At 42.9% G+C, this 18,711-nt stretch overlaps 1 protein-coding gene across 1 annotated transcript in view; it reads right to left on the bottom strand.

Annotated features, from left to right (window-relative positions):
- Positions 1–261: 261 nt before the first annotated feature.
- The window catches only part of fcgbp (Fc gamma binding protein), a 33,263-nt gene continuing 14,813 nt past the window's right edge, over positions 262–18,711 (bottom strand). The window contains 22 exon segments of the mRNA XM_030072100.1: positions 262–621; positions 732–783; positions 2,126–2,412; positions 2,576–2,956; positions 3,194–3,393; positions 3,510–4,077; positions 4,192–4,793; positions 4,933–5,500; positions 5,885–6,483; positions 6,596–7,175; positions 7,265–7,593; positions 7,718–7,859; positions 8,201–8,400; positions 8,494–9,067; positions 9,281–9,622; positions 9,748–10,013; positions 10,260–10,827; positions 10,966–11,564; positions 11,699–12,278; positions 12,451–12,803; positions 12,962–14,191; positions 15,259–15,342. Of these exon segments, the coding sequence (XP_029927960.1) occupies positions 774–783; positions 2,126–2,412; positions 2,576–2,956; positions 3,194–3,393; positions 3,510–4,077; positions 4,192–4,793; positions 4,933–5,500; positions 5,885–6,483; positions 6,596–7,175; positions 7,265–7,593; positions 7,718–7,859; positions 8,201–8,400; positions 8,494–9,067; positions 9,281–9,622; positions 9,748–10,013; positions 10,260–10,827; positions 10,966–11,564; positions 11,699–12,278; positions 12,451–12,803; positions 12,962–14,191; positions 15,259–15,342 (9,062 nt within the window). The 3' untranslated portion in view covers positions 262–621; positions 732–773.

Raw genomic sequence — 18,711 nt, 5'->3', positions numbered from 1 at the left:
ATTTTATGTTTGTGTATCCCTTTATCTTTTTTCTCCCTCACCCATTGGGACCTGATAGCCTTCCTCATAAAAAGTCAAATTCACACAGGATTTTTTTCTGTCACCATTCACCACCTGCAGAAGATAAAGCAGCAGTCAGTTTAGACATTTTAGCCTTTACACATTTATTATTCATATTAGAAAACAGAAATTTCTTATTGTAAAGTTCTTTAGCTAAATACATATGAAAAAAAAACTCATTAAACACATTGAGCTGAAAAAGTATTTATTATTCAAGAACAGTAAAGAGATAAACATTTTGTAAAACGTACAGTTAAACACACAGTTTCAAAACATGAAAGCTATAAAGACAAATTTAAGACTAGTTACCCTTGACTGTTTAGTACTCTTAACTCAAGCGTTGTGAAATTCAGACATGTGGGAGATGATGTAATTTCTTACACCACTAGATGGCGTTGTTGGTTAAGAATGATACAGATGAGTTCAGAAGTATCCTATTGTTGACAAGTGAACATTGTGAAAAATGAAGTGAACAGCCTCAAACATATCAAGAATTATGAGGAAGCACAGACATCTCATGGCTGTAAACACACAGCCTTAGCAGAGTGCACAGTCTTCACCCTGTGTAATGAAGGTAAAAAGCAGAGATCTCAGCCATCCATGTTCAGACAGCTATTTCAATGAGGAGTAAATATCAGTGTGTTTTTGGAAGGAAAATGCCAGAGTTTTACCTGGACACCAGATGTTTTCCTGTCACCAAAGAGCCAACATCTCTACAGGCCACTGAAATGGAAAAGAGAAATACTGTAGTTAAAGGCCACTGGAGCAGAGTTAAGTCACATTCGATCAGGCAGAATGAAGAGATTACAAACAACACCTCTGCAACTGTTGTTTTAAAAGGCGGATGCGAGCACTGGAGGCAACAGTAGACCCATGACTACTGTACAAAATGTCTCCTGTGATAATCTTGTGAACCACGGTTTGCACTTAAGAGTCTAGTGATGAGGCAGAGCTCCAAAAATGCAGCTGCATTGGAGGCAGGGAGGAAGGGTGATGCACAAAACTCCATTCTCTAAGGGACTGACTTAAGACTGGCACACAGCATCGAAGATGAGGGCTCAAATTAATATTGCACCCAGATGAGACTTAACTGTCCTTGGATGACAAACAGCGATTGGATTGCAAGCTTGGTAGCTCTTGATGGCCATGCCTGTCAGCCTCACCTGCTTTTTAATCAGTAATTACCATAGGGGATTCTCTTGCATTTCTTAATTAAATTGGACCAAATGCAATTAAAAACCACACTCTCATTCCCTTAAAAGGACTCTGTGGAGTCCTTGTTTAGTTCTCACTGTTAAGAGAATAAGCGCTTGAATGGTCATAGCACCGTCCCATCTCTTGCTGATCTGTGCTTGATAATTTCAGTGGTCAAATTAAGTTTGCAGTTTGCATAATCAAGGGCAAGATAGAGTTCAAGATTAAAACTTCGACTGTAACTAGAATTTAAGATTAAAAGCAAAGGGGAAGGAGGGAAAGTGGTTGTGGTTTCACAGCAAACACACTTAACATCAGTAGTTAGAGACATATTGTAGTGTAGTGATGTATGAAAAACCCTACATTATTTGGACTTACACCCCTATCCAGGAATGCTTGGTTATGGCAAAAATCATAATCACAATTATTTTGGTCAATATTGAAATCATGGTTATTTAATATGATTACTCACTGACTTTGGAAACATCATGAATTTATTGAAAAAATGTCTTTTTAACAGTCAGTTTCCTTGAACTTGAAATATGAACATGCCACAGCCTGGCTGAGAGTGAATATGGGTTTTTAGGGAGGGGTGAAAGCAGACCAGTACAAAGGAAAGGGGCGCGCTGGATTTACAACACAAGACAACATCAGCGTATCACTGTGAAACAGCATGCTGCACAATAATCGTTTTATTTTGGTTACCTTGTTTTCTTAATCGCGAGAAGCCAAAAAGGTAATTGAAAATAAAATTCAAGCACCCCTATCCCACAAAAGGTGCTTTATTGCACTGGGACAAAAACAAATGTAGTGATGTATCTTTGCCCCTTAAATTTATACAGGTGAGATGTCCTGCTTTTTGAACACTCACCATCTAGAGAAGTCCCCAGCTGTCCAAGAGCCAACAACCACAGACACATCAGTGGTGATTTTCCCATCTGCAGTCCTCATGTCATCTTTGGAGTTGTTATTGTAGTTGCCACAGGCACCACACATTTTACCGGATAGGTGACTGTCAACAGTGATGGTGACTTCTTGTGAAATTGAATAGGTGACCCGCATAGCAGAGACTCTCTCAATGACCACAGCTCTGTCTTCAATATGGACTGACACTTTATTGGTCAGTGTGCTGGGAAGAGACGTTCTCCTGCCATTTACCTGGTTATGGCGAAGAGGAGGGAAAAAACAAACTGATTAAGACAAAGAAAATAAATCACTGGAATCCGTTAAACAAATGGTGCATAGGAATTTCTACATGAAAATGTTTAACTTAATCTTCAAACATTTATAACTACTCTTCCACACTCCTAGCCTTTCTCACCCAGGTTTCGTGTTGGCTGGTCACAGAGATGATAGTGTCCTTGAGGAACACATGGATGGTAGCCACACTTGGAGATGCGCCTTTCATGCAGACCCTGACGTCCACAACTACACGGAACCACAGGACATCAGTCTGGTCACACAGAGAGGCCATTTCAAATGCCCCAAGAGCTCCTGCTGGTCCAGTCATGCCATCAAAAGACGAGAGGTGGGCAGCATGGCTGACCTTACACTGGCTCTGTTTGACATGGCAACCTCTCACCCCATCCCTTACACTGCAAACCTGCTCATTGGTACAGGACAGCTTTTCACATTTCACCAGTCCAGAGGCCTGGCACACACATTTGTAGCTGCAGTCTTTGTCAACCATTGTTTGGCCCACCTGGAAAAATATATTATGTGTAGTGTTAAAATAATGATCTTCCAGGTCTGTGAGTGGAACTTGTGAATTTGACATTTCTATTCATGTTTAAATATTATGACAAAGAGTATGAGGTGGTCCCTATTTGTCACAAATATGTCAGCTGTATTTCGTTATATAATGACTCTTATTACTTCCATTTCTTCACATTATCCATGTATGACAACAGTGTAAAATTGATTTTGAGAGCAGTCTCACCGTCAGGTATTTGCCATCATGGACGCATCCGCAGTTGTCCAAAGGAACACACTGAACGCCATCAAAAACAAAGCCTGTGTCACACTGGCATCCCTCAAAGCAGCTGTCAGAGCAGGTAGAGGGGTAGATGAAGCTGGCACAGGTCGCACCACAAGTGTCAGCACACAACTCATAGTGACTGTTGGCAGGGCAGGAAGCAGCTGCAAGGGGAAAAAGGTGTTTGTAAGACATTCTGAATGTGCGCCTACTTTATGCAAATAGAACAAAAAACGCTGGCAATTCTTCAACACTGGAAATAGCACTGTGCTTTACTCACGGCAGAAGGTCTTGCTCCTCCATGGCTGGATTTGAACCCCAGCATTCTGGCAGGCCAGAGCGTAGGCCTGGACGCTGTCACACAGGGTTTTTTTGTCCCCCTCAAGGGCGCAAACATCAAACACACAATGGGAAACATATGCTGCTGGGTCCACCTTACTGTGGCAGGCTTTGAAGGGCCCGTTAGGAGCACTGATGATGCCACAGGAGTCCGATTTGCCATACAGGGCAGACTTGGCCTTGTCACATACTGGGCACTGCCCTCCACAGCCTCCACACACCAACCCGGGCAGGTCCACTACCCATGCCTTCCCAAAGTCATCAACATTTTTCGTCTGTCTGCCACCTGGAAGTCGGAAGTCATCCCCACGGTTCTTGTTGTAGTTGCCACAAAGGCCACACATCTTACCCTGGTATGTGGAGGGGACAATCACCTCAACATAGTAGACAGTGTCATAGAGGACTGTTAGGCCAAAGTCTGTCTGGAGGACTATGTTGCGACCTTCTTGGGTAACTGTAATACGACCGTTATCCAGGGAGAGAGGTAGGTTCAACAGCTCATCGTTCACCTGCACAGAAGAGTGAGAAGAGTGAGATCATTGTGATACATGTTTCTGTGAGGAAAACAAAGTATATACAAGCTTAGTTGCAAATATGAGTTGGAAAAAGGCTGATAAACTCACAATGACACTCCATGCCATTCTCTGCTGGATGTAAATGACATAATCATAGACTGTCACTGTGACTGACTTAGTAACAGCCACTCTTCCATTTCCGTATTTCTCATTTCCCTGGGTTACGGTGAATGGTGTCAGCTGGCCACTCTTATTATTGTCACACACCTTAGCCAACACGTAGACACAGGTACCCTGGAAATCAAACCTCTGCCCATCAAAGGAAATGTAATGGGGGTCACCAGAGGCCACACATTTGCCTTGTCCCTCAGGGTGGCAGCGTTTTATTCCCTTTACAGTCTTACAGGTTTCACCTGGGCGACACTTGGTCTTTTGGCAGGACACAGCACCGTTCTCTCCACAGATGCACTCATCCACACACTGGGCCTCTGGGTAGAAGACCTCTCCCTTCTTATAGTAGCGACCACCATAGGAGCAGCCACAATCTTTGACAGGTGTGCAGACATCCCCACTCAGCATGAAGCCATTGTCACACTGGCAGGCCTCTTTACAGGGCCTTTGGCAGGTGGTAATGGAGGTCAAGCTGGCACAGGTGGCCGGGCATGCCGAGGCACACAGAGTATAATGGCTGTTAGCTGGACACACCATTGCTATGGGACAGGAAAAGGTAAAAAGAAGGTACTGAGGCCTGTGTGTTAGGAATAATTTGCATAGACTGTACTGTATCAGGTGAAATGTTATGTTAGTGTGTGTTATTCTTGAAATATGAGACCACAAACCCAGACTTACGACAGAAGCTATCCGACCTCCAGGAGTGGACAGTGATTCCTAGGCTTTGACAGGCAGAAACATACACTCCTACAGCATCACAAACTGAACCTTGGTGACCACGATAATGACAGGCATCATACACACAGTCCTCCAGGTAGGGAGCAGGGTCCACACGGCTGTGACACTCTCTGAAAGGCCCTGCCTTGTCAGCAATAATTCCACAGTACTTCTGGGCATGGTACACTTTCCTCTGGGAGTCTGAACAGGCACGGCACCAAGGCCCCTGGCAGGCAGATGAACAGCCTGGAGCAAGGGCCACTTGCCAGCTCTCCCCCAGCTTGGTTCCATCAGTGGTGACCTGGCCATTCTGCATCGTCAGGTCATCTTGCGACTTTCCATTGTAGTTGCCACACAGGCCGCAGACTGCACCCTCGTAGTTGCCGGGCAGAGTAACAGTTACCACACTACGCCAATCAAAGGTCACCACGATACCAGCAGCTGTCTCCACTACAGCTGTCCAGCCACTGCGATGCACAGTCAGCTCACCATTGTAGTCCAATGGCAAGGAAGTGAGCTGTCCATTGAGCTGAGGAGCAGAGAACAAGAGAGGGAGGAATATTTATAGGAGATTATAGATTTAATAATTCTCCAGTGCTTGCTAATCCATTCTAATGTGCAGTTAAAGCTTAGTTTAATTAAGTCCGCCTGGATCACAAATTCTAATGTGTAATTAAATATATATGTGACAGAGTACCACGGATCGCAGAATTAGTACAATGAAGGAAGGCATTATCACCCACCACGTTTGAAAAAGGCTCAAAATATCTGTCCTATTTTCATGTTTAATACCGTAAATATGCAACGTGCACCATTCCTTTCCTTCCATAATACATATTACTACATGGATCAGGTTCTATATTCACATCTTTTATCAAAGCACTCCTACCCATTCGTCCATGTTAATACTTACCAGGACCTTGTAGGGGTGTTTTCTGGTGATGGTGAGGGAGACCCCGTAGATGGTCACAGTGACAGTTTTGGTGTAGGATACAGCCTTGCTTCCACGGTGGTCGTTCTCCACAGTCACTTTGAATGGCACTAGACCAGGCTGCTTAGAACATAGTGCCACCAGCTGATATACACACGTACCTTGGAAATCAAACTTGCGCCCATCAAAGGTACGGTAGTGTGGGTCACCAGAGGCTGTGCATGTGGCATGGCTGATTGCTCGGCAGGTGCGCTCTCCATCCACAAGGCTGCACTTCTCCTTGGCAGAGCAAGAAGCCTCGCGACATGTCACCATGCCCAGAGTTGTGTCACACTCACATAGACGACCACAGGCTTCATCAGCCCAGAAGTGCTGACCTGGCTTGTAGTAACGGCCTTGATAAGAGCAACCGCACGTTTTAGCAGGCACACAGACACCAGCACTGAGGACATAGCCCTTATCACACACACAGGCCTCCACACAGCTGCCGATGCATGTCTTCCGCTGCTCAGGGAAAGGGCAGGATGGCTGACATGGGCTAGCGCAGACATCATAGTGGCTGTGAGGCTGGCAGTTCATCGCTATATCATACCGGGATAAATGTGAATTCAAACACCATTTAGCAAAAATGTAATTTTACTGTAATTTTACTTGAATTTTTAATGAGGAATTGATTCAAAATTAGATACTCACGGCAGCCAAACTTTTTCCTCCAGTTCTTGATTATAATGCCTTCCTCACGACACTGCTCACTGTAGGATGCTAATGCCTGACACAGCATCCTCTTATCTCCCTTATTCAAACACATGTCATATACACAGCTGTTCATGAAGGCCTGGGGGTCCAGTTTTGCGTGACACATCTTGAACACATTGTTGGTCTTGGCTGTGAGGGCCCCGCACAAGGCCTCAGTCTCATACAGCTTACGCTGATTACCATCACATGTAGGGCAGTTTGTCTTACATGTGTCCCAGCATGGAGTGGTCTTGTCCTGGTCAGCTGTTTGCCAGCTCTTGCCCCACTCTATCACTGAGGAGACAGCTTTGCCAGCTGGGTTCTGGAGCTCATCGCCTCTGTTACCATTGAAGTTGCCACACAGACCGCAGACAAGGCCGTAGTAACTGCTGGGCAGCTTGATAACCAGTTTCCAGTTCCAGTCGTAGGAGACATGAAGGCCGAAGTCTGTCTCCACCACTGCAGTGTGCCCATGTTGGGAAACTGACACTTCACCCTGGCCTAGTTGTACTGGTAAATTAAGTAGTTCCCCATCCACCTGAGGGATGCATCACAGTCATATACTGTAGCAATACTAATGAGTCAGCTATAGAAACAACATTTAAGGTGAGAAATGTAAACTCTTACCGTGACACGACCAACTTGGTTCTTGCGTATGGTGATGGTGAACCCGTATACAGACACATCTACCTCCCTGACATAGGAAACTGCTGTGTTTCCGCGGTTATCATTCCGCTCAGTGATGGAGAATGGAACAAGTCCATCCAGATTCCCGCAGGTCTTGGAAATAATGTATTTGCAGGTGCCCTGAAAGTCGTAGTTGTAACCATCAAATGTGTGGTAGTGGGGGTCACCCCAGGCCCAGCAGGTGCCTGTGTACTCAGGGACACACACAGCCTCACCCTTCTTAACTTGGCACTTCTCCTTGACTCGACACTTGGCATCTTTGCATGGATCTACATAGGGTAAGCAGAGGTAATAGGAATAAAGTAAATGCATGCAAAACACAAATAGTAGTTCAATATCTGCATGATTTCAGTATTTTTAATTATTCACTCAGTTCATATTTGTGTATCTTGCCTGTATTGTAGCAGGCCCTGATTTCTTTTCTGACCATGCATTTGGTGTCTTTGGGGCAGGAGTGATCTTCACAGAGCAGGCCCTTCCCTGGATCACAGGTGCACTTTTTCTTACAGTCCTCCTCATACACCACTCCACGAGGCTAGGGATACAGATTTTTTTCAGTACACAGGGTAAATTACAGAACAAGAAGTGGCTCACTCTATTTTATTCTTATTCTACCTTGTCCCATAAACACAAATTTAGAAAATCTTCACATATACACACACACACAACTTAAAAACAACAGAAATCGATGTGTCATCATCAACACAATTAAAATATAAGATTAAATATGTGCATTACGAGCACACGAGAGAGGCTCATAATAAAAGGGGACTCTTCTCAAAGTAAGGTTTTGCATGGAATGTATGTATGTTTCTGTATGGAATGAATGATGGTTGTTTTTTTTTTTTTTTTTTTAATAAAGATTTTCATGCATACCTTGTAAGTCCTTCCATTGTCATAGCAACCACACTCTGACTCCTTAACGCAGGTCTGTCCATTGAATAAGAAGCCAGTATCACACTCACAGCCTTCTGTACACCTCTCAGGGCACGGGACTATCTCCGAGAGGCCTGGGCAGGCTGAGGCACAGGCATCTGTACACACCTCATAGTGACTGTTGGCCGGGCATTTCATGGCTAATATAAATAGAGAGAAATTAAGTATTAGAGAGAACTGACACTACCACTATTTAAACCACATGCAAAAGTGATCTTCTCCTTTTCACTTACGACAGAATGAAGGTGTCCTCCAGTTTTTCACATCCACTCCCGCCATATAACAGTTGAAGGCATAAGCTGCTACGCTGTCACACAGAACCTTTCCGTCACCATTAGAAGCACAGACATCAAACACACAGTCATTAAAGTAAGGCTGTGGGTCCAGTTTACTGTGACAGGCCGCAAATGGACCTTTGGGTGCTGTGACAATACCGCAGTAGGTGGGTTTTATAAACACTGCCTTCCGAGCTGGGTCACATTTGGGACAGTTGTTCCCTTCACAGCCATTTGCGCACACCACCCCAGGGATGGTGACTTTCCATGATTTCCCAAACACATTCACATTGTTGGTCAGCTGACGGTTGGGCATCTGGAAGTCATCCTTGCGGTTACCATTGAAATTGCCACACAGGCCACAGGTCTTACCACGGTAATTACCAGGTACTGTCAGCGTAACATGGTACACAAGGTCATAGGTGAGAAGTAGGCCAAAGTCTGTGGCGATGGCATAATGGCGGCCCTCCTGATAGACAGTCACTGCTCCATCATTAAGATTTAGAGGAAGGTAGTTGAACACTCCATTCACCTTACAGAAAAGCACAGGTTTTATATTTTAAAAATGCTGAACTGGTAATGACAAGAATATTAAAATTTGTCTGGTGGGCTTTGCTTTACATCTCTTGGGTATAATCTGCTATCTGCTAATGTATGATAAAGGCACTTGATTTTATTTATCGTTAATCATGTTGTTACAGACAGATATGGTTGATTCAAATGAGGACCAAGTGCATTAGCTCACCAGAACTCCAAACATGTTGTTTCTCATTATGAGAGTGAAGCCGTAGACCTCCAGGGCAACCAGCTTGGTGACAGACACCACCTTGTTGTTCACCATCTGGTTCCACTGCACATTCTCCACCTGAACAGAGAAGGCTTCCAGGTGGGTGCCCTCCAGCCCACAGCTCTTGGAGAGTGTGTAGGTGCACGTGCCCTGGAAATCATACGCTAGCCCATCAAAAGACAGGTAATGGGGGTCACCAGAGGCATGGCACACGCCTTTACCGACAGGGTGGCATTTCTGGATGCCATTTGCCACCGCACACTTCTCATTGGGGCCACAGGTGAACTTATTACACTCAACCTAGGAAAAACAAATGTTTAGGGATAGCATGTTAAATAAATTGGAATTGGAATTGCTATACTGGATGTTTTCATTAATCAGTATCAAATGCACTTTTTTCATGTTCAAACCAAATATTTCTTTACCTCTCCATCCTTTTTGCACTTGCACTTCTCTGCACACTTCCCATTAGGATAGAAGACTTGGCCTGTGCGGTAGTAGCGGTCCCCATGGAGGCAACCGCAGTCTGAGAATGGTACACAGGTATCTCCACTCAGGATGTATCCCTCATCACAGGGACAGCCTTCTGCACACTGAGCATGGCATTTCTGAGGAGGAGACAGGCTCTGGCAAGTGGCTGGGCAGGCAGTCCCACACACTTCGTAGTGGCTGTTCTTTGGACATTTCATTGCTGTCAATAGAGGGATATTGTGAGGTGATTCTACAGGTTACTTTTTCTACAGGTTACTTTATACTAAAGTTAAACTTTTTTTTTTTTTTCAAATGTAGCAAGTGTGTATAAAATGTATATATATTTTATATATATATATATATATAGATATATATATAGATAGATAGATAGATAGATAGATACATTTCAGCTGGTCTTTTGTCCTTTCTATATAAATTATGTTATTAAAATGAACATATTTCTCACCACAGAAATCACTGGTTCTCCAGTTGTATACCTTGGCCCCTGCATCTTGGCATGCAGATGTGTATGATGTGAGTGCCTCACAGAGCACATCTTTTCTGCCCTTGTATAGACATACATCATAAACACAGTCTTCAAAGTGGCTAGCTGGATCCACTTTAGCATGGCAATCACGGAATGGTCCTTTGGGATCCCTCAAGATACCACAAAAGTCCTTTGTTTCATACTGCCTCTTCTGAGTGATGTCACAGTCGGGACATACCCCTTTACAGCCTTCGACACAGCCTGGGATCTCTGCCACTCTCCAGCTGGCACCAAACTGTGCTGCCTTGACAGGTGTAGCGCCATTCTTTGGGATAAGGTCATCCTGAGCTTTGCCATTGTAGTTGCCACATAGGCCACAAACAGCTCCCATATAGGTGCTGGGCAGAGTAACATAAACAGCACTGTTCCAGTTGAAGGAGACTTTGAGGCCAAATTTTGTAGTGACCACAGCATACCATCCACTCTTATACACAGACACTCGTCCTTCACTCAGTGAGACTGGCAGATTGACTAGCTCGCCATTCACCTGGGAAAGGAGACACCATGGTATTTAAATACTGAATATTAAACATTACATATTTAATATTAATGGAATACTACTTCAAGTATTTTGCAGGAAAGACTGCTCAAAGCAATACTTTTATAAGCAGAATATAGCCCTTACCATAACCAGACCCTTGTGTGTCTTAGTAATGACAATGCTGAGGGAATAAACCTTGATTTCCACCAGTTTAGTGTAGGACACAATCTTGCTACCCCGGTGGTCATTCTGCACCAGGACCTCAAAAGGTACCAGCTCCGATTCCTTGGAACAAAGTGCAACCAGTTGGTACACACATGTCCCCTGAAAGTCAAACTTCTTCTTGTCAAAAGTCATGTAGTGGGGGTCCCCTGTAGCCTGGCAGGTGCTATGTGAGACAGGTTCGCACTTCCTAATGCCCTCAACGATCTGGCACTGCTTCCCTGCCTGGCAGCCTTCATCTTTGCACTCCACACGTCTACTCTCAGCAACACACCGACACCGTCGCCGACAGTTGTTGTCAGCCCAGAAGCACTCTCCAGCAGGGATGTATCGGCCCTCATGGGTGCAACCACAGCGAGCAGCGGGCACACACTCACTTCCACTTAGAACATAGCCTTTGTTACAAGTGCATGTCTCCACACAGGGGCGCTTGCATTTGGAGGGAGCATTGGGGTCAGAACAAGTGGCAGGACAAGCACTGCCACACAGCTCATAGTGACTGTTTGCTGGACATTTAGCAGCTTGAAAGAGAGGAAAGAGAATGGAGAATTTAAGATGAATGTTAGTAACAACACATGAGAGAAAAAACAAAACAGAATGTTCATTTAGTAACACTATCTATAGTTCATAATGTAGCTATGTTAAAATCACTTACGGCAGTGTGCAAGCTTCCTCCAATCTTGAACTTGGATACCAGCTCTCTGGCAGGCTTCAGTGTAAGCCTCCAGTGCTCTGCAGAGGAAATGGCGGAGGCCTCCTCCCATACATACATCATATTTACAGTTCTCAAAATATGCATGGGGGTCAATGATGGCATGGCACCTGCTAAATGGACCATCGATCACACGTGTGATGAGGCCACAAAACAAGTCTCCCTCCCACATCTTCAGCAGATTGTGCTCACACCGCTCACAGCCACCCACACATTCATCTCTACACAGAGCATCTTTTACCAGCCCTGGTACCTTCCAGCTGCTCCCAAATGCCACAGCCCCATTAACCTGGGAGCCTGAGGGTGTGGTGAAATCATCTTTGGGGTTGCCATTGAAGTTGCCACAGAGACCGCAAGTCTTACCAGCAAAATCATCAGACAGAGTTACCACCAGATGGTGTTCCCAGTCATAGTTGACAGTCAAACCAAAGGCGGTTTCGATGAAGACAGAGCGACCGCTCTGAAACAAAACCAGTTTACCTTTGTTCAACTCCGCTGGCAGGCTCCACAAATTATTGTCGATCTGCACAAAAGTGGGTGTGAGAAAATATACTTTTACAATCATTCCATTATCACAATAACATGAAGTTGTATAACATTTTTTGCAGACAAATTCTTACTATTTAATTTATTAGAAAATAATAATATAATTATAAGATATGATGTAATATAAGAATAAAAATGGGAAACCTTACCCTCACACGACCTGTCTCAGAACGAACTACTGTGATGGTGATGTCATACACCTTGACTATCACCAGGCCAACATAAGACACTCTGAGGCTTCCTCTGTTCTCATTTTGAGCCAGGACCTCAAAGGCGGGGAGATTATCTTTGGCCACACAGTTTTTAGCAATTACATAAGTGCAGGTGCCCATAAAGTTAAAGTGTCGTCCATCAAAAGTACGGTAATGGGGGTCGCCTGTAGCCCAGCAGGTACCAGCCTTGGTTTTCACTTGTTGTGGGACACAGGACGGATACCCATCCTTCATCTCACACATTTCAGTAACACTGCAGGATACACTCTTGCAGGACAGAGATCCCCCTCCTTGAGAACCAGAAACAAAATACAATTAATACTAGTTTGACATGTGGTACTGTAGACTATTATGCATAAATAAATATTATGTAACTAACATGTCTGCATGTTTTTTGTTAACAAAACAAAACAAAACAAAACAAAACAAACAAAAAAAAAAAACGTACCTGGTTGTAAACACTGTCCTGGGGCACCATAACCATTCATCTGGCTAACCCCTAAACTGTAGACAGCTAAATGAGGACCAGAGCTTGACACAGTGTGTCTGTTGCTAGGGCCTTGCCCAAAGGGTACTTCTGCCCATGAGAAATCTGTACCCATAACCTGTCTCCACTGGACATTGCGGGCCAGGGGTGCACCATCAAAGCGTAATTCTGCCTTTGCACTGGTCTTTGCAACAATCAAGGCTTGGTTGCTGAAGCCCTGATGACCCTCTATGGAGTAAGACGAGCAGAGGCGGTTGGTGGGCAGGATGGTCATCAAGAACGGGTCATAGAATTGGTACCAGCTCCTCCGGACACCGTTGAAGAGCATGATAACCTGAATGCCATGGTCAGCCTGAATGGTAAGAGTTTTGGGATGTTTCAAGTTGATGTCCTTTGATTGCCCCTTGCTCAGCCTGATAATGTCCTCATGCTTCTCAAACTTGACAGTGACCTGAGTGGGCTGAGAGGCCTGGATGTAGACACTGTCAAAGCGTGGCTGGATGCTCAGGGGAGCCACAATGAAGTTGGATCCCCAGCTGCTCACTGGCAGCAGCTGCTCATAAACATGGTTACATTTAGAGAAACGCCAGGTGCAGGTGTGGCCTGTGAAAACTGCAACAGGTTTCTGGGAGACAACTCTGGAGCCAGAAAGATTATCAGTGCTCTGGAGCTGGACAGTCTCGTAGGGCTGGAGGTCAATTTCCATTCGGCTGCCAGCACGATAAACACGACCTTCAAACTTAATTGAACCACGTGAGAAAACCTCTACTTTGTTCCTCTCTTTCCCATTGGTCACAGAAAACTCTTTAAAAGAGCGCAAGGCAGGTGTAAAGATGTAGTACTCTGTGCCCCACTCAGTGGTTGGATATATCACAGAGGTGTCTGCAGTGTACAGCTTGTAGTTGAAAGAGGATACGGTCACATCTGCTGTCGCCTCAACGCGCACTGTGTTGGAGGACTTCCTGCTGCCATATATCTCAACACGTGTAGGGAGACCAATGGTGAATCCCTCTCCAGCTCTCAGTGTTTTCTCTTGGATGAAGTTTAAGGGACGTACTGTCACTGTAACTTTAGTATTGTCCCGGAGGGCACTGATGTGTAGCTGGAAACGAGGGGAATCATAGTATGGAGCATAATTCTGCATGAAGCAAAGGGCATACTCCCTCCCTGCCCATGCAGCACTGCTTGGACCTGAAAGACAAAATGACGAGCAAAACATAAAATGAAGAACACCCAAAGTCAAAAGAAAACTATTTTTCAAGGTACACAAATATAACTTGTCAAGTACAAAACAAATGTCTCAGACCGCAAGAGTAAAATGTGTCAAAAAGCATTAGGAAATGATTAGGGCTCTTTGTGCCAAGACAATGAAAAGACAAGGATTCACAGACTGGCACTACAAACCTGGGCTTGGATCACATGCACAGCACAAAGAAACAATATGACACCAAAGAGAAATTCACTGAAAAATACCTTTACTTCAGAGTTACAAAGAGGGATGAATGCTAGTCTATAACAGATGGATTACTTTTTTCCTTGATAACAGTTGTGAGAGTTTTACACTCAAGAATAGTCGCTTGGCTGCTTCTCAGCGACACTCAATAAGTCACTTATGCAGACAATGTAATTGCATAATGGAAGTCTTATCAATATCTGTGCCTTTGCTGTGGCAAGAACATTTTCCGGGCTCAGCCAGGGCCTGAGGGATTTAGATTACACTTCTGTTTCACCCCTTCAGTATAATAGTTCCCACTCAATAGCAGCTGAAGGTAAATGCTATACCTAACAAAAGCAAATCTCAATTTAGATGCCCATCTTTTATGTGCTGCTCTCTCAAATTCTTCACCTGTTTAACATTCTACTCCATTCACCCATGCACCTAGGATGACTGCACAGCAATGCTCTCAATTGATGGGGTTGACAACATGGATAAATTGCTTCAAATTGTGCGATCACTTGGCTACATGTCATACTGAAGAATTCTACACCATGGTTTGAGGAAAAGCTGTCAACTTGAATCCCATTCAATATTAGTGGTGGTTAAAGGTGAACAACAATATTCGGTAGATGGGATATAACTTGAACAAAATGTTCAGTCACTATTCTGCCACAAGCATGGGTACCATACTTGCTTTTTGGATCAGTTTCAGATGACTCAATACCACATATATAGCACTGAAGTAGGTCCACCATAAACTAGCTCAATATAACGACAACCACATTGTATTTATATAATTTATCACAAAAGAAACACTTACAGCTGAGGAGAGCCAGAAAAGCATACAGCAGTAATTGGGCCCCCATAGCTGAAAGACACAAAAGAATAAAAAACAAAACAACAGCTTAAAAACTGTTCATGATTTCTGTCACAGAAGTATTTTGATATGACAAAAAAGCCAACACAATTAATCTCAGACTTAACTTAAAAAAAAAAATAAATAAATAAATAAAATAAAATAACTGTGCTCACCTGGTAAGGGACACTAGCATGATGAATCCTAAATAACTCCATTATTTATACTGTTGCGCCCTCCAACACATAGCCAATCACAAACGTTAAAATCCAGCAAGTGGGAGTTTGAGAAACAAATTAACACCTATTCTCTCCCTAAAACAAACTAGGGCAGAACTTGGCAATGGTGATGTCCTCCTGTATATTGACATGGGTGTGAAATGCAGCAATTCCAACTAATTAAACAATAAATTGTTACACTGTTGAATGAGTCAGAATACACCCAGATATACAACTGAACTGAACCGTATGTCCTGATGTGCCTGCATACATTCTTAAATATTTACTTTATTTCTGACAGACAGCTGTGGGTATTGGGTTTAACTGTATAAATAAAATGATCTCATCATCACCTGACAGCTCTTTAACTTCACCTTTTCACATGTCTGAGATGGAGTTTTAAGTTTCTGTGGAAATTTTAGAAAATGTTGACACGGGATATTGCATTAATAATAATAATGTGTGTTAAGTATTCACATTTATCTAATAGTTTTTTTTTTTTTTTTTTTTTTTTTTTTTAATCTACACAAATTCCAATACAATATGATGTCTATCACCTGGCAGCTGCAGACCAGTCTTGGTAGAATATTCACCTACTTTCAGGTGTATATTCTGGTGTAACCAAATAAGATTATACATTTAATATTGGGCAAGGCAGGACTGTGATAAGACCAAAACCACAACTTATCTACAGATTTAACCAGAATACCCTGAGCAGACTTCCAAGAGCTCACATTTTCTTTTACAAGTATTTTCACTGAGAAAAATTTTAATGTGAGGTTATTCTGTTTAAAATAGCAGATGTCATGTATTGACATCACATAATAATATAATCATAAAATCATATAATGAGCATAAAATTCTCATTCATAGACAAGAGGAGTGGATTGGCATTAGGGACACTGGTCTAGGCTGGCTCTGCTCCTATCTTACTACCAGAACATATTGCCGCTGGTAACACATCCTCTTCTGTAGCCCCCTTCACTTGTTGCATTCCTAGAGAGTCTGTTCTTGTTCTGATTCTGTTCTCAATCTATACGTTCCCTTTGAGACATATAATCTGTAAAGCAGCTCCATGCCACCCTGAAAACAGTGAAGCCAGCAGCTAGCATTTCATCATGTATAGCTGACATTAATGCTGGATGTCCCAGAACTTTCTACAGCTCAATGATAATAAATCTCATATTGTTTTATTCGCCTCCTGTAATTTAAGCTCATATTCACTCCTATATTAGTAACTTCTTTGCTACTGTTAAGCTGTTAGCCAGAAATTTGGGTACTCCCTTTCATTCTGAGCTCACACTGAAGAGTCAAGTGACAAGGGTTATTCAGTCTTTTTTTTTGTCTCTTGCTGACCTTGAGATGGTCATCCATGCATTTATTTCATCCCGCCTTGATTATTGTCACTCCTTGCACTCTGAGTTAAGTCAGAAAAGTATCATAACCCAGCAGCAAAGCTCTTAACTCCCTCTAAAAAATGCAACCATGTTACTCCTACCCTTGCCTCTCTTCACTGATTGCCTGTCAGCTCTAGAACTGTTATTAAGATTTTATTGATTAAACTTCTTCATGGCTTAGATCCTTCCTACATTTTAGACTTATTGATTCCATATGGGTCACAGCACATCCTCTAGCAGAGCATCCCTTCTCATTCTTAAGTCTCAGGTAAGTGTTGGGGTTGGTCACTAAAGGGGGCTGGGCCTTTGCTGTAAGGGCCCCCTGGTTGTGAAATTCCCTGCCTGAGAACCTCAGGCTAGCAAATTCAATATCTTCTTTTAAATCTCTTCTTAAAACCAGCCTTTAATTGATTTATTCCTTGCTATCTATTCTTCGCTTTACAAACTTTTTTTCCCTTTCTGTTTTAACTTTGTAACCATGTTGTACCTCCAGCTCTGTTTTGCACCTTGTATTAATTCATTCAATTTTAATTTCTATCCTTTTTACTTGTCGTTTTATTGTGTACAAGAGCTTTGTCGCTTTGATTAGAAAAATGCTATACAAATAAAGTCACTATTACTGTTCTTATTATTATTAATATGTTTTGGCAACACTTAATCTTCAGTTGATGACTGGCATGACACAGTAATAACTGTGGCTCATGAACATGGCTGTTGTCATTGTCATTTCATCAGTTGCATCTCTTTCCCTGTAAAATTGTCATTGTCCATGCCAACAGTCTAATGCACACAAGTAAAGTGAAGTGTTGTGTATTTTTTAAAAACTTGAAATATGGAAACTTCATAACCACTCAGTCCTCACTACTTTAATGAGATTTTAAAAAGCTTTACATCCACTTAGTATTTTGACTCAGACACACAATTGATGGTGAAGATATTTTTGATTGGTTAGGCAATACATAAATTTCCCACCATCAACACTGCATCATGATGTCAGCTCATAAAGACCTGTTCATGATGCTCAAACCTGTAAATATAGCAGCATTCATCCTGCTTGGTAGGGATGACATGTTGATGCTTTTTTATGGCCCTAGTGAACAAAAGTTCACTAGGGTTCAAAACAGGCGGACAGATGATACACGATTTGTATGTCTATTTCAGAGATGTCTAATGCGATTATTTCCTCATCTGAAACAAGTACACCTGAGACAGCACTATACCTCTGTGTCAAAGTAATCGGAGTGGTGTCTCTTGCAATTTTTGCATAAAAGGTGGATGATCCAGCTCAGCAGAAATACAACTGACTGATCTGTTCAAATATTGTTAAAACTAATGTTGGTGTAAAGAGTGACAGTAAGTGGACTAATGTGTAGCTTCTGTTAGTTTTGAATTGTGGCAGGTAGTGCAGTGTGGTGTAGAAAGTAAATACAACTTGGCCTTCAAAGTTTGTACTAGCTTATCAAATAATGATTAAAAGTCAAATATTTGACTGATTTAGTCAGAAGGTTGTGGGCTTGGCAAAAAAAGCCTGGATTAGTTACTCTACCGATACTGTGAACTTGTAAAAGGTGTGCCCTTGTTACATTGTTTTGTTGTAATGTACATAAGGCAGCAAGTAGTGCAGAAAGTCAACACAAGTTGACCCTCACAAAGCTGGCATTAGCTTATCAATAACAATTATTTAGAAAATCAAATATTTAATTTTATCTAGATTTGCTCAGGCTGTGGCCTTGGCCGCAGTAAGCCTGGTTTGGTTAGGTGCGTTCTTATTACATTGTTTTGTTGTAATGTACACAAGGCTG

The sequence above is a fragment of the Myripristis murdjan genome, chromosome 16 (assembly GCF_902150065.1).
Source record: "Myripristis murdjan chromosome 16, fMyrMur1.1, whole genome shotgun sequence".
Classification (NCBI taxonomy): Eukaryota; Metazoa; Chordata; class Actinopteri; order Holocentriformes; family Holocentridae; genus Myripristis; species Myripristis murdjan.
The sequence above is the reverse complement of the archived record's forward strand: the minus strand, read 5'-3'. Positions and strand labels throughout refer to the sequence as shown.